The 24316-nt window shown below is 35.9% G+C and overlaps 1 protein-coding gene across 2 annotated transcripts in view; it reads right to left on the bottom strand.

Moving 5' to 3' along the window:
- PAFAH1B1 (platelet activating factor acetylhydrolase 1b regulatory subunit 1) overlaps nucleotides 1-24316 on the bottom strand; it is a 78060-nt gene that overhangs the window by 39321 nt on the left and 14423 nt on the right. Inside the window, exons 1-2 of one of the 2 annotated variants that reach the window (XM_069482145.1) lie at nucleotides 9368-9385; nucleotides 1493-1715 (exon numbers count right to left, since the gene is read on the bottom strand). In XM_069482145.1, the coding sequence (XP_069338246.1) occupies nucleotides 1493-1524 (32 nt within the window). In that variant the 5' untranslated portion in view covers nucleotides 1525-1715; nucleotides 9368-9385. Of the gene's footprint in view, nucleotides 1-1492; nucleotides 1716-9367; nucleotides 9386-24316 lie in introns of those variants that run through there. The other variant, XM_069482143.1, reaches the window with a different exon arrangement.

Consider the following 24316-nt stretch of genomic DNA (forward strand, 5'->3'; position numbering starts at 1 on the left):
AAGTGGAATGAGTGGTGGTGGTAGAAAATCATCACTTTGCAACCACTGTAGTTAAGAATGGTTCAGGCAAGAATCATCAATAGATGTCAAATCTAGGGGAAAATATTGATGGAAAACAAGAATGTTTGCAAGGTCTTAAAAAGTACCTCCCCACTTATTTGTTGTAAGAGAAATAACAGTAACTATTCAGTGGAAAAATCAGGCATCTTGACTGAGGGATGAAAATTAACATCATCGTTGCAGGGCAGATGGCCATTATGTGTCTATAGATGCAATATTCTAATAAGAATACAAAATTATTTATATAGTATTCTGGACAAGAATGCATAACCTGAATCTAATCATGATGAAACATCAGACAAGTCCAAAATGAGAAACATTCTATAAAAAAAAAAAAAAGACCATTCTTCAGAAATATCAATGTCATAAGAGACAAAGAAAGGCTGATAAAATATTCCAGATTAAACGTGACTAAAGAATCATTAAAACTCAAAAAAAAAGAATCATTAGAAGTAAATGCAGTATCTGCTCCTGGACTGACGGCATACTAAAGAGGAAAAACGGCCATAAATTATAAGACATTATGGGGTCAACTGACAAAATTAGAATATGGAAGGTAGATAAATAAAACCATGTGTCAATGTTAAATCTAATGAAACTGCTAACTGTACTGTAGTTTTACAGAAGAATATCCTTATTCTTAGAAACTGAACACTTTTTAAGTGTCTAAGGGAAAAGGACTTCCCTTTATATATGCAACTCACTCTCAAATGGTTTAGAGAAAAATATTATATTAACATATCATACACACATGCCCTTACAGAGTACAGATGATAAAGCAAATGACATAAAATGTTAATAGGTGAATGTGGTAAAACATTAGCATTCTTAATGTAAAACATGAGTATTCTTCGTAGTAATCTTTAATCTTCCAACTTTTTAATAAATTTGAAATCACTTCCAAATAAAACATTTTTTAAATGCCATAGGAAATTTTTTAGAAAATCTAGAACATGAAGTTTAACACTTCCCCACTATGTTCTTCACCTAGAAAAACAGAATGCTGTAAGACGTTAGGCAAGTGGTCAAACCACTTCACACCTCTCAATGCATTTGCATTAACTATCATTATTAGCCATGTCATAAAGTTCAAATTCCATATCATCCACTGGATGACAAAAGACAGAAATACAACAAGGCAACAGAAAGGCATTAGCAGCAACAACAACAAAATGGCTTTCATTTTCTAAGGCATAGATTCCAGACAAAAAAAATTTAGAAGAGCTTTGAAGCCCCTATCTTCCTATTAAACATAATATATAAAACCCAGTTTTAAAATACAACCAAGCTGCCCAAACCAACATTTGAACACTGGTAAAAATAGCTTTAATCACGGAACAGACAGACATACCCCTGAAAGCTATATTTTAATTTACTACTTTGTCTCTAATGAGAGAGGATTTTTTTAAAAGCACAAAACAGAGAAACTTACAGTTCATCTCGTTGTCTCTGGGACAGCACCATTTTGGCTGTAATGTCAAGCTTATGTGATACAGTGGTATATTCCTCCTCTTGGGAAATCAAAAAGCTTTTCAATCTCTGGATTTATAATTAAATATGCCAACTAAGTGGCTTCCACGCAGGGGGAAATGATTCTTTTACAAGTGAATCCAACCAGTAACCAGGAGCTATTCAACAAGTAAGGTTCATTCCACCTAAGGAGAAAGAGAGAGAGAAAAGAATATTACTTCTTTCACTTAAAATTTAAATTATTTCAAAATTATTAGTTGCAGTATACATTTTTTAAGATTAGGTTTACTATGATGTTGATATAAATATTAGAGGGGGTTTTCAACCTATAGTGAAAATCCATTAATGTCAAAATACATACCATTTTATGTATTTTAAATTACCTTTAATAATTTAAAAAGCCATAACAGCACTGTTTTCAAATTTAACATAAATTTACCAACTCCCAACCATGTTACCTGCCAGATATATTGAATTTCAAATATTAAAATACAACTTGTCAAGAAGACTACAATTTTCCCTTAAAGATAAAAATTAAAATTTCTAACTTACAAAAAAAGTATAAAAAGTAAAACAGTTAAGAATTTCATAAACTGCACCCATTCTAAATAGTGCCAGCCATAACTGAAGCAACCTTCAAGGTTGAATGTTAGCCACCAACAACCTTAGAATGGCCAACATATAAAATATAAATTGCTGAGCAATCTTACGCTCTCTTAGCCAATGTGCTTAATAAATCAATTTAATATCACTTCAATTTATTCTGTGTCCCTTAAACGTACGTTTTAAAAACAAAAAACTGAATGAGGCTGGGCGCGGTGGCTCACGCCTGTAATCCTAGCACTCTGGAAGGCCGAGGTGGGAGGATTGCTCGAAGTCAGGAGTTCAAGACCAGCCTGAGCAAGAGCAAGACCCCCTCTCTACTAAAAATAGAAAGAAATTATCTGGACGACTAAAAATACATAGAAAAAATTAGCCGGGCATGGTGGCGCATGCCTGTAGTCCCAGTTACTCAGGAGGCTAAGGCAGAAGGATCACTTGAGCCTGGGAGTTTGAGGTTGCTGTGAGCTAGGCTGACACCACGGCACTCTAGCCTGGGCAACAGAGTGAGACTCTGCCTCAAAAATAAATAAATAAATAAATAAAAATAAAAAAACTGAATGAACTACCCTAGATTCTATGTGCTCACACGGTAATCCATTTCTCTAACCTAATTTTTGTATAGTATTAAACATTTCAGAGCCCTTATAAAATCAATCAATTGTGATCAACTCTCAGAGTAAATGTAGGTAAGAGTGAGATAAACAAAGAATTGTTTTCATAAAGAATCAGTCTTCAAATCTCTTACAAAAAAATTTTTAGTTTGTCTTATCACATTATAAAAAATAGCTACAGAGAATTTCCACTGGATTTAGGAAATATATCTGAAATGGTCTTACTTAAAATGCAGGCTACTGGTATAAACAGAATTCAGTTGGAAAGGGTACTTCAAAGCAATAGGAAATTATCCTCCAAACAAAATGAAATTAATGTATAATGAAGAGCCCTTGGAATCACCAAACAAGAGACAAATCATGGACAGAGGAAAAAGATAAATTCTTGAGTGTCTTTTTCATGCCATGTCAGGCACTGTTCTAGGCACTGGGAATACAGTGATGAATAAGCCAGTTAAGAAAAATGAGAAAGGGCCGGGCGCGGTGGCTCACGCCTGTAATCCTAGCACTCTGGGAGGCCAAGGTGGGCGGATCGTTTGAGCTCAGGAGTTCGAGACCAGCCTGAGCAAGAGCGAGACCCCACCTCTACTAAAAATAGAAAGAAATTATATGGACAGCTAAAAATATATATAGAAAAAATTAGCCGGGCATGGTGGCGCGTGCCTGTAGTCCCAGCTACTCGGGAGGCTGAGGCAGGAGGATCGCTTGAGCTCAGGAGTTTGAGGTTGCTGTGAGCTAGGCTGACGCCACGGCACTCACTCTAGCCTGGGCAACAGAGTGAGACTCTGTCTCAAAAAAAAAAAAAAAAAAGAAAAAGAAAAATGAGAAAGCACAGCTTGGTTTCAAATATGAGCCCTGAGTAGAAAAATGAGAGCTCAGATGTTCCCAATGGCAGCTGCTGATTTCAATGGAGATCCTTCTCCATAGAACAATTCTAGTAAATATAAGCAGGACTTTTTTTTTTTTAATAATCCTTAAGGATTCTTAATCTTTAGCCCAGCTAACTAAAAATGATACTGAAAGCCATCACTACTGCTCCATCCAAAGAAATATAGATGATGTTGGTAAGAAACAATGGAATTAGAACCAAACACAATGAACAACCCAGAAAACCATTCTTCTTTGGTATTTAACAACTCCCAACTATTTAAGCCTCACTTTCCTAAGTCTTAACTGTCACCAAACCAAAGCATCTAGGGACTCACATACTCTGAAAAAGGTCATGTTAGGGGGTAAGGATTATCTGATGGTGGCGACTATCTGAACTGTCTACTGGTTTCTATTATCTGGGACAATGATAATCCACTGACACATAATTAATCATAGAAATTAGAGTGAAAAAGAGGCATGACAAAAAAACCCTGCTTTACTCAGAAAAAAACACATACACTACAAGGTTCTATTTAATTATGGAGAGACTAGCCAAAAAGGCAAATCTACATACAACAATATGACAATACTTCAATAGCAGGATTATCCAACAATAAAAACCAAGATATAAACAAATCATTGAATGTATACTGGTGTACTGAACAAATTAACGTATTCATTCAATAAACATATATAGAACACTTAACATGTGTCAGGCACTGTCTGAAATACCATGTTTAATGGGGGAAAAGATTTGGTCTTTACATTCAATAAGTCACAACCTGCTGGAAGAGTCAGCCAAGAAACAGGCAACTAAAGCAGTGTGAACAGTGTGACAAGTGTTACCACACATGGGGTGAGGACTCAGGAAGAGGCCGAGCAGGTAAGCAGGGGACAGATCACCAAACAGGCTCAGGACTTTACAATTTATACTAGGGCCAACGGGGACCCCTTACTTAGGTACGTGTTTTAGAAAACTCACTCTCACTTACATAGTGAAGAATGGACCAGAAAGGAGGCTTGCAATAATGAAGGATGCCAGATGACAAGGGTCTACACTAGCATAGCAGCAGTAAATAAAGAGAATTAAATGAATTTATTTTCCAGGTAAATCTTACAGGATTGGTGACTAGATGTGGACAGCCAGAAAAGAGAGAAAGGTCAGTCAAGTATAACTTCTAGAGATTTCTGGCTTAAAAGTAAGTTGATGCCAACCCTTGTATTTAGTCCAAAAAAAAAAAAAAATTAAAATAAAAAAAAAGAGTAATAAAAATAAGTTGAACAGGAGACTCCAATATATGAGAGGATGAGGAAAGTATGATCAATTCCACTTTAGATATGTTGATTCTAAGGTGCCTGTGAAATTTTCAGTAGGAAGCTGTACAAACAAGTCAGTCTGAAGAGAAATAACCTACCCAAAAAAAGGTTTGGTACTTTTTATTTAGAGATGGTAAATGGAGCTATGGCAATGGATGAGATGACCCATGTCATGTGCAGAGCAAGGCAGAGCAACATCAACACTTAAAAGAAGAGTCTTACAACGAAGGCTGAGAGGAAACAGTTAAAGAAGTAAAACAAAACCAGGAGTATGTCACAGAAGCCACAGGAGTATTTCAAGGAGAGGCAATCAACAGTATCCAAATTTGTCCAACTATTAAGCAGAGCAAGGTTGAGATAGGTCTGCTGTTTTCAGCATGGAGCTCACTGACAACCCTGATGAGAATGGTTTTCTGTAAAATGTCAGGAACATGGTTTAACATAGCTTAAACTATATTTAAGTGGGCAACGAGATGAAGTAGAGCTGGCACTGTAAACAAGTATTTTAACAGTAAATAACACTGAAAAGCAGTTTCTCTGGTTGATGTTTTTCTTAGCCAAATCAGATGCTTAAATCCTGATAGTGGAGAAAAAGACACAGGAGAAATGAAGAAAGTAATCAAGAATTTTTATAGCATAATTTTCACCCCCCTAATTAACCAAAGGCTGCTAACACAACAAAAAAATACCCAGAATGATGTAAAAATATAGTTATATAGCTATATTTTATATTGGTGTAGTGATGGAATAACACTAGGCCACCTATGAATGAAGCATTCTTGCCACAAAAATCAAATCTGAATCAAGCCTCTGGCTCCAATTATCAATTTGCAAGAAGTATATGTAGAGGGCAGAGAAATACAGTCCACCCTCAGTAACTGTGGGGGACTGGTTTTAAGACCCACAGGATTTTGGTGTCTGAGAATGCTCAAGTCCCTGATATAAAATGGTGTAGTTTTTACATATAGCCTACGTAAATCCTCCCATATACTTTAATTCATCTCTAGATTACTTGTAATGCCTAATACAATATCAATACTATGTAAATAGTTGTTATAATGTATTGTTTAGGGAATGACAAAAAGTCTGTACATGTTCAGGACAGATGCAACATTTTTTTGAGTATTTTTGATCAGAGGTTGGCTGAATCCACAAACATGGAACCCACAGATACAGGGGGCCAACTGTATGTTAAAGATACCATCAGGATACAATCAGCAAAATCTAGACTGTGAAAAGTCCTATAAAACAAATGACCCTGGTTGGGCATGGTAGCTGATGCCTTTAATCCCAGCTCTTTAGGGGGATTGCTTGAGGTCAGACCAGCTTGGGGAACATAGCAAGACCCCATCTCCACTAAAAATTTAAAAAATTAACTGAGCATGGTGACGTGCACCTATAGTTCCAGATACTCAGGATGGTGAAGCAGGAGGATTGTTTGAGCCCAAGAGTTCAAGGCTGCAATGAGCTATGATCATGCTGCTATAATCCAGCCTAGGTAACAAAGACTCTGTCTCAAAAAATAAATAAATAAATAAACAAAATAAAACAAAAGACCCAGTTTCTTCAAATAAATTCCAAGGGAAGAAAAAGAGATAGGAAAGGGAAACCTATGGATTAAAGAGACATGTGGCATATCAACCAACTGTAATTTACAGACCTTCAATCTAGATCCAAACAAATTATAAAATAGACCAATGAACAAACATTAGGGGAAATGTGAACACTGGCTAGATATCTGATGATATTGAAGAATAATTATGAACCTTTTAGCAATGATGATAGCATTATGGCTATTTTTAAAAGTATCTCAGAAATACACAATGAAAACATTAACAGTAAAATGATATGGTGTTTGTGATTTGCTTCAAAAAAAATTTGGGTGGGGAGAGTGGATGGGAGGGAGATACATGAAACAAGATTGTCTTTGAGTTCATAACTGTTAAAGCTCAATAATGGGTATTTGAGGGTTCATTACACCATTCTCTAATTTTGTTTATAGGTCCAACATTTCCCATAATAAAAAGTTTTTTAAAATATCACGAGTGGGGCCGGACACGGTGGCTCACGCCTGTAATCCCAGCACTCTGGAAGGCCGAGACGGGTGGATTGTTTGAGCTCAGGAGTTCGAGACCAGGCTGAGCAAGAGCGAGACCCTGTCTCTACTAAAAATAGAAAGAAAATTAGCTGGACAACTAAAAAATATATAGAAAAAATTAGCCGGGCATGGAGGTGCATGCCTGTAGTCCCAGCTACTCGGGAGGCTGAGGCAGTAGGATCACTTGAGCCCAGGAGTTTGAGGTTGCTGTGAGCTAAGCTGACACCTCGGCCCTCTAGCCCAGGCAACAGAGTAAGACTCTGTCGCAAAAAAAAAAAAATCACAAGAGGCACACAACGGAAGAAGAACTTAAGGGAGGAGGAGAAAGGGAAAAGAATGGAATCCAGATGTAGAAGCCTCACACATAAAGATGGGTCCCCTCTTATACTGTGTTAGAAAGAAGAAAAAGATGTAAATTTGTTTTTATATTTCTGGAAAATAGGAAACAATGTCATTTACTGAGAAGGAGGAGTAAGGAAGAGGCATTAAGAGGCTTGAAATAGCTGCTATGAAGAATAATAAAAACTGAACAGGAAGCACAAAAAGGACATTTTTTAGATCAGAGACAATGAATTTTTAGTGGTGCCAATCTCCAAAGCCATTTTTCTTTAGTAAGTATGGACAGTCTAGCTGCAGACACAGATAAGGCACACATTTAGAAGGATCTAGGGTTGGGTTGAGGGTTTGCAAGGTATGTGCAATGAACACATGATGAAGAGAGTTAAAGTAATGAATCAAAGAGCCTAAACTGTATTGTGCACAAAGTAAAAATAAGAGTGGCAAAAAGAAATTAAAGAGCTCAAGAAAGCAGAGGTCTCTACATCCTGGAAGAACAACCGAAGAGTGGGATGATTACATTTATTATACCATTTTCCCCCAAATAATAACTATTTAGTGTTTTGATTAAACTAAGTATTGATGATATACAGTTAAGAAAGGCAATGGAGATGATGACCACTGGAGGCAGATTAAGAAGATGTGGGTTCAAGTCTGTAACCAACTCTATAATCCGAGGGACTCATCTAACTTTTCTGACTAGTAGATAACATCTAAGGTTCCTTTTAACTCAGATTATTTCACCCTGTATCAATTTCCTACCTTTAAACTTCCTACTTTCAACATATATATTTTTTTTGCTATCATGAAGCACAAGTATATGATTGAGCTATCATACTTATTTTAAGAATATAATATAGAGAACATACAATATTTCTCAAATTTACCTTTCCAATAGCCTTTTAGTTTAACGTTTTAACACATATTGCAAAATACCACATGACAACAGAAATAAATGGTTTTATAGTGGAGTAAAAGGGAGTTTAGAATTGATATTTTGCAAAGAACAATCTACATAACAAACAGTACAAATAAACCAGGCAGTATTTTCATACGACCTAGTGCAGGAGTTCTTAACCTTTTTTGAAGTTACTGGACTCCTTTGAGAGTATAATGAAAGCTAAGCTCTTTCCCCTCAAAGAAGCATATATGAAGATAAACAAAATCTTGCATGCATTTTAAAGGAATTCACAAATCCTTCCAAAATCAACATAATGAATGAGAAGACATCATTTTTGAAATGTATTTTGGCAGTACTTTGATATTCTCTTTTAAGCTACTTATATATATTACAAACATATTTCAAAGAAGAATCTGGTTTATTCATTTGCATGTCAATATCCAGACATTTATAGAGATCAGATCAGTGCAGCTTAAGCACTAGAAACAGAGGCTTCAGTATAGTTTTTGGAAAGAAGAATTCTTAAGCATTCTCTAATCTAGTATTATGTCTACTTATCTGCTATCCAATGTAGCGAAGACAATGTGTCTATTGCTAAGATACGTACAGAAAGAGATATCCACAGAAACAGAAAGGGGAAGAGCAGGAAAAAAAAGAGAAAGGAAATAATGGAGCATTAAAAAAATTTTTAAACAAGATTGTAATAATTTATTAAATTATTCCCATTTTGTATTTCAGTGTATTAAACAAAACAGGTTTCACAGTTCCCAAAACAACCTTCGTAAAATTATTATTTCATTAATAATCTGTTTTGTACATTAGTCCTTATCAACTAGGAGTTTATGAAACAGGGAAAAAGACAGAAAATAAATGATGTGTGTGAGGGAAAACAAACAACTAATTATATATTAACAGTAGAGGAACATTAACATAAAAGCAGAAATCATCAGACATTTATTATTAGATGTAGAAAGAAAAGTTAAAGTGCAGAAATAAGAGTTAAAGGCATATCCAGTAACTCAACAAATACCAATGGTTCCAACCCTCATAAAATTGTCATTTGACAAAGCTTTACTAAAAGAGGGTGAGCAGATTACCCACCATGCTTAAATAGCACATATTATATTGTAGTTCATAATCCTAATCCAAGTAACTTCCAGATACAGCAATGAAGGCAATCAAGACTTGAGACCCAGCATGGTGGCTCACACCTGCAATCACAGTACTTCAGGAGGCTGAGGTAGGAGGATCGCTTGAGGCCGGAAGTTTGAGATTAGCCTGGTCAACATGGCGAGACCTTGGCTCTACAAAAAATTAAAAAATTATCAGGCATGGTGGTACTCCCCTGTAGTACTAACTATTCCAGAGGCTGAGGCCGGGAGGATCATCCGAACCCAGGAGTTCAAGGTTACAATGAGCTATGATTATGCTACTGTACTCTAGCCAGGGACAGAGTTGAGACCCTGTCTCAAAAATAAATAAATGAACAAAATTGAACATCTTTTCAGATCAATTGACTTTCAAGAATTTGCTAAGCAACTTTCCCCAATAAACTGAATGTTCCATGATACCCTGCAAACTACCAGGCTTTTAGAATAGTTTCAAAAAATAGAAATTTTTAAAAATCCACTCATTATTTTGTTAAAATATTTAATAATCATATTCATATAAATATTTTATTCATCTGCATGACCATTCATATTACAGATATACTTTTCTTGATGTTTTCAACTATTTTTGCCATTTTATCCAATTATCTTTATATATAATTTACTAAAGAAAAAAATCAATCTTTTTCTTAAAGTTGGTAAAGAATGAAAAATGTTTTGTCTACAATTTAATGAACTATGAGCTCAATTTGAGTTAGAGATGTAAAAACTACTTTCTTAGTTATGCTGACTGTCTATGATGTTTATTGAAAATCAGACCAAAGTTTAAAGAGCACAAATAACCAGCATCCAACAGAAGAGACATAAAACTTGTTTACTCAGTCTACATGTCATAATGTTCCTACCTAATAATCTGCTTTTTAAATAACCAAAAAAGAACCAGCCTGAGCCCCGAGCAAGGGCGAGACCCTGTCTCTACTAAAAATAGAAAAAATTAGCCATGCATGGTGGCTTGTACCTGTAGTCCCACATACTTGAGAAGCTAAGACAGGAGGATCACTTAAGCCCAGGAGTTTGAGGTCGCTTTGAGCTAGGCTGACACCATGGCATACTAGCCCAAGCAACAGAGATTCTGTCTCAAGAAAAAGAAAAAGAAAAAGATATTGAGATAAATTACAATAGAGTCACAAAAAAAAAAAAAAATAAGAGAACTAGATAGAAATCTGATGTTTACCAACAATCTGCACATTTCCAATCTACAGTGACTGTTACAGTCCAGGAATGTTCTGAATGCAGCATAAAGCAAGGTACACTGCTACCTTACTTTTTAGGCTTAGAGAATCAACTCAGCAAATGCTTGGTGAACCCTACCTAAAGTTTCAAGCTATAAGAAACAAAATTTAATGAAAACAGGAGATTGCTTTCTTTTTAACATAGAAAAAATCAGGTGGAATTTATTAAGTAGTATTTATGAAAATACAGGGGCAGAGGCTTATCTGTGGGGCATATCACATAGAATTCAAGAGTCCAGTTCTGTAACTTAAATGTTACATTCGCAGAGCCTCTTTAAAGCTCAATTTCCTCATTAAGCCCAAGTTTTCTCAACTGTAAAATAGACTTAAATGTGACATTCACCTCATAGGGTTTAGTGAGAATTAGCAGGATAATAATGTAAACAAATTCCATAAACTAATAAGTACCATTTATGTTACCTATTGCCATCAGTTTTGAACTTTAAATGTATTTTTAAAATCCCAGCTAAAGCACAACAAACACTAACAACAAACTTGGGACATGCTTTCTTATAAAAGTCCCTGAAATTAGCTTACTTTCTGACACTTTTTATAGAACACAGTGAAGAATGTATATGATCTCTTGGGGACTGTCACATGACTGCTGTTCTACAAATTTTGAGAAATAAAAACTTAAGCAATCATTTCCCAAAACATGGTCTCGTCCTTTGTAAAAGAAATGTCTTTTTCACATATGCTGTCTTCTATTCCCCACTCCTCTTTCCTCAATTTATTTGCACCATCCAAACCATTCTGATTTCTGTATAACTAACCCAACAGAACGTACACATACATGTTGTGATTTGCATAGCCCTCCAAGTATGGGCAGAATAAAGAAGGAACATCTCTTATCCTTTCAATAATTAGTCCTGGGTATTTTGAGTGTGCCTGCAAATTCTTCATCACGTCATCAAATGATGGGTCCTTTGTCAGGGCATCAGATAGGATTCAAGGTTACAAATTTCTTCAAATTTTCAATATTTGACTTTGACTATAATTCTAGGTAAAAACTGTTTAAAACTGCATCATTAATGTTATACTGCAATGCAAATAATGAAAAGTAAATAAATATTCCTACAAATCTTTACACTGCATATTCTGAAAAATACTCCAGTCTATAGTCTAAATCTGTGAGATTACATAGAAAAGTACCCCTGAGAATAACTTCATTTCCCTAGATCAATCTTTATGATTTTCTTACTTTCTTATCTACAGAGATAAGCTTCTAGAGTTTTGAAATTGTTTTCTGATAAAAATAAAGATGACAAAATGAATCAAAAATATTAATTGCATGTTCTTAAGTATCTTGTGCTCTGTGTGAACAATTAAAATATGAGGAAAGTTAGACTTTTCCCAGCCCTACAGTTTGAAAATGTTAGATGACTGAAAGTTTTTAATCAAATACTGGGACTTTAACATGTCTACTTGTTCTTATTTTGCTTCAGATTAGAGGCCCATGATTCACTGGGACCTGCTGTTGGCAGGTAATAACAAAAAGAAAAGAAAAATCAGGTTGGTTCATCAGAATGGTAAAATCATCGAGGGATGGACTGACCTCATTTATAGTTCACTGAAAAAGTTGTAAAATTCTTTCAACAACCTCACCAATTTCCTCGCTATTCTATTAAGTACAGCTAACCACCATATCTCATTTTGCAAGATTTAAGTAAGTAGCCCATCCCAAATTTACACATAAAAATATTTTATATTTTCTGATTAGCCTTGGGCCAAAGATTAAGATACCACTTTTTTCACTGAGAATCATTCCTACCAATCTCAAACTACTAACGCTAACACTAAAGGCAAGTGTTACAAATAGATGGTCCATATCTTTACACTGTGAATCCGAAGAAACAAAGTACAGAATTTTTGGACTTTGAAATCAAACAGACTTAGATTTAGATAACACAAGAAGTCATATCTAGATATCCATTTTCTCTTGTAAGATCAATCATTTTTGACTTTGTCCTTTGCCTTTCACTAGAATTCTGGAATGCATAAGATTCTTTCTATTATAACGCTTGTGGTGGTTAATTTTGTGTGTCAACTTGGCTAGGCCACAGTACTCAGCTATTTGGTCAAACACTAGTTTAGATGTTGCTGTGATGGTATTTTTTAGAGAGGATTATACAGTTAAATCAGTGCATTCTAGGGAAAGCCAATTACCCATTGTAATGTGGGTGGACATCATCCTATCAGTTGAAGGCCTTAAGAGAAAAAAGACTGACTTCCCACGAGAATGCTGGCAACAGACTGCCTTTACACTTGAGCTGCAACATCAACTCTTTCCTGAAAGTTTCCAGCCTGTCAGCCTACCCTGCAGAGTTTAGACTTGTCAGTCTTCACAATCACATAATTCCTTAAAATCAACCAACCAATCTTTCTCTCTACACACACACATACCCTATTGGTTCTATTTCTCTGGAGAACTCTAATATATAACTAGTATTGTTCTGTTATAATAATATAGAACATTTTATTAATATTAGCTTAGCATGTCACTAAACTCTACTGGAATGAATACTCTTCACCACTCATACAGCTTAAACCCTACTCATTGTGTACTCTCCAGGCAAAGTAATGCCTTCAAGGATTATCAAATGCGAAAAACTGCTTTTCACCCTGCCACAAACAAGAAAGATGTCCTGAAAAAGAGATACTAATGTATAAAATGGGTTAACTTAAGAACCCATTTTAGCCACTTGTTTTTTCTTCTCTCTCTCTCCACTAAGTTTGTGATACTCGCTGCCACTGCAACTTGTAAGCAACATTACTACTGATTTTTCCCCTCTATCCCTTTCTCTCCTTGTTTCTTCTTAGCCTGTCCACCTTATCACCTCTTGGCTTTTCCTTTAAGGATATTAATTAGGATAAACCCTTACTGGCATGACACATCCATCAAAGATGTTAGATATAATCTAGATGTCTTCAATTGTTCACAGATGCTCAAAGACTACTTCCTCATTGTCCCTCCCACCTCCAAAAAAGAGAAAAAGTTTCTCACTCTTCTTTGTCTTCATCATGAAGCCATTTTGGACACCTAAAGGTTCCAAAGAAACTAAATTCTGACTTACTTAGATTTTGTTGCATATAGCTTTTTTTTAGTGCTTTTTATATGAAACCAGTTGTTCTGTTTGATAAAAATGTAGCCATCCTTTGGTATCTTTGGGGGATTGGTTCAATACCCCCTTAGATACCAAAATCCACAGATGCTCAAGTCCCTGATATAAAATGGCATAGTATTTGCATATTACCTACACATATCCTCCCATACACTTAAAATCATCTCTAGATTACTTATAATACCCAATATGATATAGATGTGATACAAATAGTTGTTATACTATATTGTTTAGGAAATAATGACAAGAAAGAAAGTCTTTACATGTTCAGCACAGGCACAACTATCTTTTTCCCAAATATTTTCAAGCTGTGGTTGGCTGAATCCATGAATGCAGAACCCACAGACATGGAGGGCCAATTGTATATGCCTATAAACAAATATTGGAAGGGAATGTGAAAAAGACAAACATTTGTTGTTTTAATGTGATTTTTGAGATCGTGGGTCACTTTTTCTTTTAAATTTACTTTGATGTTACACTTAATTAAATGAAAACAAAAGGAAATGATCTACAATTTCCACAGTTTTTGTATAGACATAGAGCCACAGGCACACTGACAAAGCAAAAAGGTTCTGGAATGCTAACCAGTCTCCTTAAACAGCTGGGTGTTCTAGCCTATTCCATTGTTTCCTGATTCACTATGATTCTATGATGCCAAATAAACAGGTCATAAAAATGAAGATTACTAAATTACACTACTTATTCTCTAATGTAACTTCTAACTTAAATTCTATTACTCTATTAATTGAGTACTATCAAAAGAAAACTAATTCACCAAATTGATGCTGTTGACTTGTGCAAGTTTACATTAAATTTAGGCAGTGATCCTTTAGGCTGGAAAACACCTCTAGGAAACTGTAGTCTTTTTTTTCCAAACTGGATTTTGTTAAGGTAACTATGGATCTTAACTAGGAATGTGCATCAGAATCACCTGAGGAATTTTCCAAAAATAATCATGGCGAGGCCTCATCCTCAAAGATTCTGAGGAGGCATTCAAATTTTTAAAATTTCTCTAGGTTATTTTGATGCGCATCCTCAACAGAGAACCATAAACTCAGTGGTACAAATTATATTAATAGCTAGTATCAAAGGGCCAATAGCAAAATTACGAAGAAGGGGAAATCAAGAAATCATCAGTGTTAGAAAATGTTATCTGGATAGAAGAAATATGATTTCTTGCTAGAAATAGAATAGATCAGTAGGGTGAGTATAGTGTACAATAATCTATTGTATCTTTCAAAATAGAAAAGAATCAGAATGGTTCTAGCATAAAGACAAACATATAAGGTGATGGATATCCCAAGTACACTTATGGATCAATAAAAAGATAGAAAATGTTAGGTGGGCTCCAAGAGCAAAATCAAATTGTGAGATCAAGGTACTCAAATTTCAGTGGTAATTGCAACTGTTATTCAAATTCAAATAAATATTTACAAAACCACTTGGATGTATCTTGAAGAGATACAGTAGTAACAAGAGGTTACCCCAACATTTTGAAATGAGTAAGCATTTTTCATTATAATTAAAGTTTTTATGAAAGACTTCAAAAAAATTCTTTTTTTTTTTTTTTTGAGACAGAGTCTCGCTCTGTTGCCCGGGCTAGAGTGAGTGCCGTGGCGTCAGCCTAGCTCACAGCAACCTCAAACTCCTGGGCTTAAGCGATCCTACTGCCTCAGCCTCCCGAGTAGCTGGGACTACAGGCATGCACCACCATGCCCGGCTAATTTTTTCTATATATATTTTTAGCTGTCCATATAATTTCTTTCTATTTTTAGTAGAGGTGGGGTCTCGCTCTTGCTCAGGCTGGTCTCGAACTCCTGAGCTCAAACGATCCGCCCACCTCGGCCTCCCAGAGTGCTAGGATTACAGGCGTGAGCCACCGCGCCCGGCCCAAAAAAATTCTTAAAGAAGAAAATATAGGCCAGGCACGGTGGCTCACGCCTGTAATCCTAGCACTCTGGGAGGCTGAGGCAGGCAGACCGTTTGAGCTCAGGAGTTCGAGACCAGCCTGAGCAAGAGCGAAACCCCGTCTCTACTAAAAATAGAAAGAAATTATATGGGCAACTAAAAATATATATATATTTATAAAAGTCAGCAGGGCATGGTGGCACATGCCTGTAGTCCCAGCTACTCGGGAGGCTGAGGCAATAGGATCACTTGAGCCCAGGAGTTTGAGGTTGCTGTGAGCTAGGCTGACGCCATGGCACTCTAGCCTGGGCAACAGAGGAGACTCTGTCTCAAAAAAATAAATAAATAAAAATAAAAAAAAAGAAGAAAATATAGCTGGCTTGTTCACTATATAAGTATCTAGTCTTCCTGGTATCCTCTGATAAAGATATATTCCTTTGCATGTACATTAACTTTGTTGCTTTTTATCTTGATTATGTTCTCTCCCTTTGAAGAAGGGAGTCAGCAAACTCTCTGCAAAGGGCCAGATAATAAGTTATTTTAGGTTTTGCGAGCCATCCAGTTTCTGTAGCAACTGCTCAATTCTGCCACTATAGTAAGAAAGCAATAATAAACAATGTATGAATAAAAATTGAGGCTCTGTTCCAATAAAACTTTATGGACACTGAAGTTTGAATCCCATCTAATTATTGATTACAGATTATTAATTTATCAAATGAATTTTATAAAATATTGTTTTATTTTTATTTTTCCAACCACTAAAAATTGTAAAAACTATTCTTAGCTTGCAGTACAAAAATAGGTAGCAGACACCTACAGGATTTGACTTGCTGGTCATAGTTTGTAAACCCCCTTATCTAGAAGTTACATGATACAACTACTTCTAATAATAGTTCCTATTTCACAGGGTTATCAAGCAGATTAAATGAGGTGATACATGTAAAATGCTTAGAACGGTGCCTGGTACATATTAAGTGCTATATGATTTTTATATATATGTATGCATGTAGCTCTTAGTTTCTCTATCTCCTCCATTTTGTCTAATGTACTTTCACTGTGTTAGCTTGCAATGCTGAAATGTTTTGCTTAAAATCTGATCGCTATAAATAAGGAAAGATCCTTCATTGATGAGGTAGAAAAAAATATTCTATTATAATTCATCAGCTTTTCCTAGAAACTAACTTTTCAGTTCTTTCTCAAAATCCAAAGTAAATGTATCTACCTGCAGTTTATCCACAGCAGCAGTTCTATTAACTTAACTCAGGCAAAACTACTTACCTATCTGAGACCACAGAAGAGGACATAAAGATTTCCTAATTTTCAATACCCTGATACAACTGCATTTTGGAACAACTTGTCTACAAATGTATCACTACGTTATGCTCAATATACAATTTATAAGTTCAGGTTTAGAGTATAGGTTGAGCATCCCCAACACAAAAATCTGAAATCCAAAGTGCTCTAAAATCCAAATGTTTTGAGTTCCAACCTGATCCCCGCCCCCCCAAATTCCTCACTTGACCTCATGGGATCTGTCGCAGGCAAAACTTTGTTTCATGCACAAAACTATTTAATATCATATAACATTATGCTCAGCCTATGTATATAAAGTATATATTAAACAAAAATGAATCTCATATTTAGATTTGGGTCCCATCGCCAAGATATCTCATTAAATATGCAAATATTCCAAAGTCCAAAAAAATCTGAAATCTGAAACATTTCTCCCATCCTTTATTTAAGTAGCTACCTTAATTAGCCAAAGTAAGTTAGCCCTCACCCTGGCCTGACCCAGCCTAACACTAAAGTCAAAGATTGTATAGAAAAGTCACCAAGAACTCAAGTGAAGTCCTTTATATCAGAAAGGTACAATAAGGCTGCATTCCATTCCCAAGTCTTCATTATTAAAATGTTTCATTTTGAGGGTCGGGCGAAGTGGCTCATGCCTGTAATCCTAGCACTCTGGGAGGCCGAGGCGGGAGCATAGCTTGTGCTCAGGAGTTCAAGACCAGCCTGAGCAACAGCAAGACCCCAACTCTATTAAAAAAAAAAACAGAAAAATTAGCCAGGCATGGTGGCACATGCCTGTAGTCCCAACCACTTGGGAGGCTGAGGCGGGAAGATCACTTGAGCCCAGGAGTTTGCACCTGCAGTGAGCTACAATGACGCCACTGCACTCTACCGGGGGTGACAGAGTGAGACTCTATCTCAAAAAAAAAAAAAAAAGATAAATTTGAAAAAAATCACTGGTTCTAAACTGTGCTGCCTTTCACATTTTTTTTTTTTCATCTTATTGTTATGGGGGATACAGAATTGCAGGTTACATACGTTGCCCATGTACCGCCTTTCCCCCCAAGTTAGGGCTCCAGGCGTGTCTGTTCCCCAGATAGTGCGCGTTGCACCCATCATGTAGGTATATATCCCTCCCTTCCCCACCCCCCCCACATTCTTTTTAACTCTGTAAAAGCTGTCTCTAGTACCAGATTGACCTCCTTAGGTACAAACAGTAAACTGAATCCAACCTTTGCATCTCTATCTCTAGTTCCAGGCACAGTGTCTGGCATCCAACAAATGTTTGTAGAGAATCAAACTTTCAAAGCAAGCCTTTCCAAATTAAATAATTCTATTTCCACGTTACAGGAATTTATATAATAATTTGTAACTGCATATCATTTTACAGTTAATAAAACACTTTCATATATTGCCTTCTTAAAAAGAGAAACCAAGCTGAACTTCAAAAAAATATTTTGCCAAAATGGCACATTTATTCAATATTCAAAGCTTTAAAATATCAATTATCCAACAACTGTCAAACAGTATTGGCAGAAGACCTAACCATGTTTTATTTTATTTTTTTAACTGTCACACCAAAATACTATTAGGGTTAAACTATAAAAAACTGCCAATAATGGCAATGCTTATCAATTATATTTAAACAGCATTAGCAAAGCTCTGAACAGTTAGCGTAAACAGCAGAACTTGAGGATTTTTATTTACCATTCCAACTTAGTTTTGACCAAAAAAAAAAATTAAGCAAACACACAGTAACTCCCTCTTCTGTGATTTCATAGTACTTTGTACATATACATATTTAACACTTCTCACACTACACTATAATCATCTGCCTTGATGTTGTCTCCTTAACAACACTTCTTCCAAGCTTCTTGACATTGTGTCTACCAAATTCACGGTAATTAACACACAGTAGGTATCTAGTGTTTTTAAATGACTATTGCAGGGGCATCACAGTAAAGCTAAGATCAAAATTTACTGTTTTCAGAAAGTAAAGATAGACTGTTAACATCTGATTCTCAGCCTTCTTTTTTAAAATTAAAAAAAATCAAATTCTGAAATCTGGGCAATAAGATATATCAGAGTCCAGCTGCCTGGGCTGGTTTCAAAGTAATCTTTTTTTAAGATTGAACACTAATTAACATATATCAGAAAAAGTATACCAATTTTTAAATCCTGTAGAAAATCAATGGGCTGTCTCAACTTTAAACTAAAACTTCAAAAATTAAAGACCTTTTTACCTTCTAGCATGTATATTATTTTTCTGGTTTCTGCTTACAAATGCTACATTTTCAAGTGACAATAAGACAAGGCTACAATAGCTGTAATTCTGATTTTTTTCAAGTCAAAATTAAGTAAAAACAACAACAAAAAATCCACTGCTTTAAAACAAGAGGAAAGGCCGAGCGCAGTGGCTCAAGCCTGTAATCCTAGCACTCTGGGAGGCCGAGGCGGGAGGATCGCTCAAGGTCAGGAGTTTAAGACCAGCCTGAGCAAGAGCAAGACCCCTGTCTCTACTAAAAATAGAAAGAAATGATTTGGACAGCTAAAAATACATATAGAAAAAAAAAATTAGCCGGGCATGGTGGCACATGCCTATAGTCCCAGCTAATTGGGAGGCTGAGGCAGAAGGATTGCTTAAGCCCAGGAGTCTGAGGTTGCTGTGAGCTAGGCTGACACCACGGCATTCTAGCCAGGGCAAAAGAGCGAGACTCTGTCTCAAAAAAAAAAAAAAAAAGAAAAAAAACCCAAGAGGAAAAAAGCTTGTTAATACAGTTAGCCCTCCGTATCCATGGGTTCTGTGTCTGTGGATTCTACCAACTGCAGAAGGAAAGTATTTGGAAAAAATTTTTTTAAATAACAATAAAAAAGTATAAATAAAATAACAATACAGTATAACTATTTACGTTATTAGGTACTGTAATCTAGAGATGATTTAAAGTATACAGTAGGGTGTACATAGGTTACATGCAAATACTACATTATTTCATAACAAGGGACTTGTGCATCCATGGATTTTGGTATCTGATTGGGGGGGACGGGTCCTAGAACCAATCTCACACAGATACCAAAGGATGACCATACTTCCAAGCAACATACAAACAATAGGAGATATAGTGTTCTTTGTTTGTATATATTTTTTTAGTACAAGGTAATGGTGAATACTAATGCAGATAGCCTAAAGGAATTATGACAATGCAGAAATCACCGCAATTCTTAAGCTGGGGAGGAATATTCTGAAATCGGTGTTTCATGGTGGAGATAATGTATAGGATATATTAAAGCAAAGGAAGGCTGAAAGCAGAGGCCAAGACTAGGATGGATGCAATGGAAAATATGTGAAAAGAGCTTCGTGGTCAAACTGCAATTATGGGAAGGCGGCTTTTGTTTTGTTTTTTACATAGTCCACTATGTAAAAATAGTTCACAGTCCACCAGTAAAAAATAAGAACATAAACAAAACCTAATGCTTAGGGGGAAATCTTTTACAGCTTGATGAATTTTTTTTGCAGTCTGATTGATCTGACCACAAAGACGTAGTAAATGAAAGCTGTTTTCCTTTCTTTCTTTTTTTTTTTTTTTTGAGACAGAGTCTCACTCTGTTGCCCAGGCTACAGTGCCATGGCGTCAGCCTAGCTCACAGCAACCTCACACTTCTGGGCTTAAGCAATCCTTCTGCCTCAGCCTCCCAAGTAGCTGGGACTACAGGCATGTGCCACCATGCCCGGCTAATTTTTTTCTATATATATTTTTAGCTGTCCAAATCATTTCTTTCTATTTTTAGTAGAGACGGGGTCTCACTCTTGCTCAGGCTGGTCTCGAACTTCTGACCTGGAGCAATCCTCCCGCCTCAGCCTCCCAGAGTGCTAGGATTACAGGCGTGAACCACCACGCCCGGCCAAAAGCTGTTTTTCTTTTAGTTGTTTTCTCCCTCTTCCTTCCTACCTTACACTTCATGAGACTTGTTCTATGGAGAAAAATAGGATCAATCGAATCAATACAGCAGCTAATCTGGAGTGGTATAAACCATTTACATTGGTTGTCAATAACTTTCTGAGAATCCTTCTTACACATTAATTTTCATCCTATATAGAAGACAAAAGAGACAGAAAGAAACTACAGTGGGAAATGCATTTTTAGCACTCACCTCCTAGGAAGCCATAGCATTTCCAAATTATGTTTCTGTACAATGCATCCAAACTATGTCAATGTGTGGATTTTCCTCTGATATGATGATCTATTCAGCCAACAGCTTACAACTTTCCCAATCTCTCCATTTTAAAACTGTCTTGAGAAACTGAACTAGTTGCAAAACAAACTTACAAATCTCTGAAGCTCTTCATAATAAGGCAAAATTTTAACAGTAATCTGAATAAAGAAAAATCTGCTCCTAGTCTAAAAAATGGCCTTTTTTAGGGTATGATCCTGGTCCTAAAGGCAAATGCTCTGTTTATATTCAAGTGCAACTGCCCAAGTATTACAACAATCTAACCGGAAAACAGGTACAGTGTCCCTCAACAAAACTTATTTCTAGTTTATCATTATCCATACCAATGTTCGTCTCCATCGAGGCAAATAACTTAGAAATAACCATATTCTCAGTGTCTATTATGCAACTAATTTCCTGAGGATCTACCAGGTACCCAGTATTCAAACCAAACAACATATAGCACAAACAACACAAGTCTCAAGTAGCTCAGCACATAGTTAACCTATATGCCTTATCTATGGAAAGCTATTAATACATGCGACATAAAAGCAATGTTAAGAGATAATCCCTGTCCATAAGAAATTTATAATATAGTTGAAGATGTGCATGGTATTCATTCATTGAATATCTATTCTGCTAGGCTCTATGCTATGAGGTTATATAAAATACATAAGATAAATAAAACGCAATCCACTAAGGGAACACAAAATCTAGATACAGTGAGTTTGGAGGGCAGAGATAGGAAAGGAGGTGATAAAGAGAATATAACATGAACTAAGGACTGACCAAGTCAGCATTATAAACTGAAAGACTAAAGAGAGAAAAGGCAGAGGTATATCTATTACAGACATGAATAAAAACTGTACCTCCTTACATTTAATCTATGCTAAAAACAGGAGTTCTGATCTGCCAAGGCAATTAATTTCCAGCAGCATAAAATACAGTTGTGTCTTGGGCCCTCTTTTCTCTATTTCTTAATGATTTTACCACTTTTGGATTCTCTGGAAGGATATACTCTCCCCAACTTCAAACTACAGAGCAGACAGACAAGGATATAGCAGATCTGAAATTATTTTCTAAGGAGAATCTTAACCTACAGGCACTCCCACAAATTCTATTTTAGGTAAAACTAGGTTTTCACTAAAGAATTTAAATCCTACATATGAATGGTCTGTATCTGTTATATGGAGCATTCACACTTTAGGTACTTGCCAAGGAGCTTAATCTCAATACACATCAAAAGCTGGGTTGAGGAAAACTATATCCATTCATCAGACACTGAAGGATAAATCTATCCACTCTTTCAGACTGACTCAGTGATGTGGTTGGTCTCCCCATACTGACGGTACTTAAATACTTGCCATTCATCTACCTTAGAGATGTTGAAGAGGAAAATAATAATTACAACATAATCCTCTTTATGAGGGCTCTGATGAGAAATTCTAGTCTGATAGTGACAAGTGGTTAGGTATTTTTCTAAATTAACTAGTTTATTTTTATCTTAAGAACACAGCGAAAAATAACCTACCAGGCTTTTTTTTCCCTCCTGGCTCCTAGAAAGCTCAGACTCAAATCTGTGCTCTGCCTGTAGCAATAAAACTGTGATAAACCTTTTTGGTCTAGATTCTGATTCTATTGTATGCTTACCTTTTATTTTCATTTCTTTCTCTTTACTTATAATCTGTGATATTTTCTAGTTTTATGCATCCTTATAAACTGCCCTAAGTAAGGGGTTACAAGTCAAATACAGAGCCTAACTAGGCAGATAAAAGGTTGAATCAGCTAGAACCGAGACAACAGCCACAGAACTGGGTTTTGAAAGCAAGTTCAATTAAAAACAAAATTACTGAGCAGACAGACAAAAATGTGTTTGTGATCCAAATCCTAGACCAACCAACCATTTGCCAGCCTCTGGAAAAGGTACTTATTGAAAACAGTGCTGAAAGGTTGGATAGCTGAGATCACACAAGTTTTCAACCCCTCTACTTAAAAACCTTTCTGAAACAAAAGTGCACATAACAGATAAAAGAATAGGCAAATTAGCTGGGCAAGGTGGCTCATGGGTATAATCCTAGCACTTTGGGAGATGGAAGCAGGAGGATCACTTGAGCCCAGGAGTTGGAGGCTGCAGTGAGCTATGATGATGCCACTGCATTCTAGCCTGGGCAAGAGAGTGAGACCCTATCTCAAAAAAAAAAAAAAGTTAATATCTTGCATTTACACAGAACCTCATGACTTATAAACTGTATTCATACCTTTTTAATCTTCAACTACACTGTGGGGCCCTCATAGGTACTTGCACAAAAATGCAGGGATCACAAACTCATGTCTATAAAGAACAATGCAGGTAATATAAATGAATGAAAGCGGGCAAGGTTGTACTCTTTCCATACATGACTCATTTTCTTCACATATTAATCACATTAAAATATGCTTCATTTCCAGAGAAATATGGTCTTCTACTTTCCTTGAATATTAGAGCTGTCTAGCCATATTTTTTCCATTTTTGATAGAAACACCATCAATAGACATGTTTCTATCAAAAAATGTACAAGAAGCAATAAACAGCAACAGAGAGTGGGCGGAACTTGTTTCATTGGAAAGCTTGTGTCCAGATATATAATGGAGGGCAACTGTGATTCATCTTGGGCCAACTGTTGCCATGGGAAAATGTGGACCCCACTGTTGCCAGAGCTTCTAATTTTTCAGGATAATCCAAAAACAGAGATTTTATGTAAAATAGCTAATTTTTAAATGTTGACTCAAAAAATTTTAACTATACAAGGCCAAGAGAAATATATTTACAAACTGAGTTTGGTCTGCAGGCTGCCAGTATGCAAGCCTTGGCTATATACTGAATAAATATAGGTTGTTTGAATGGTTGAAGAGACTGAAGAAAATGGAACAAAGTTTAGGAATATATGGTCTAAAATTGATGCCAACAATATTATCCGTTCTCCTTACTCAATTCAAAGCAAAAAGATCACTAAAGAGCAAATATTTTATTTGGTTAACCCAAGGATGAATTCTGCAATGCAAAAATAAATAAATTTTATCATCTCATCTGCAAACACCTTCCTCATGTTCATTACAGCATTATTTGTAATAAAAAGTTAT

This window comes from Eulemur rufifrons, chromosome 9 (assembly GCF_041146395.1).
Source record: "Eulemur rufifrons isolate Redbay chromosome 9, OSU_ERuf_1, whole genome shotgun sequence".
Taxonomy (NCBI): domain Eukaryota; kingdom Metazoa; phylum Chordata; class Mammalia; order Primates; family Lemuridae; genus Eulemur; species Eulemur rufifrons.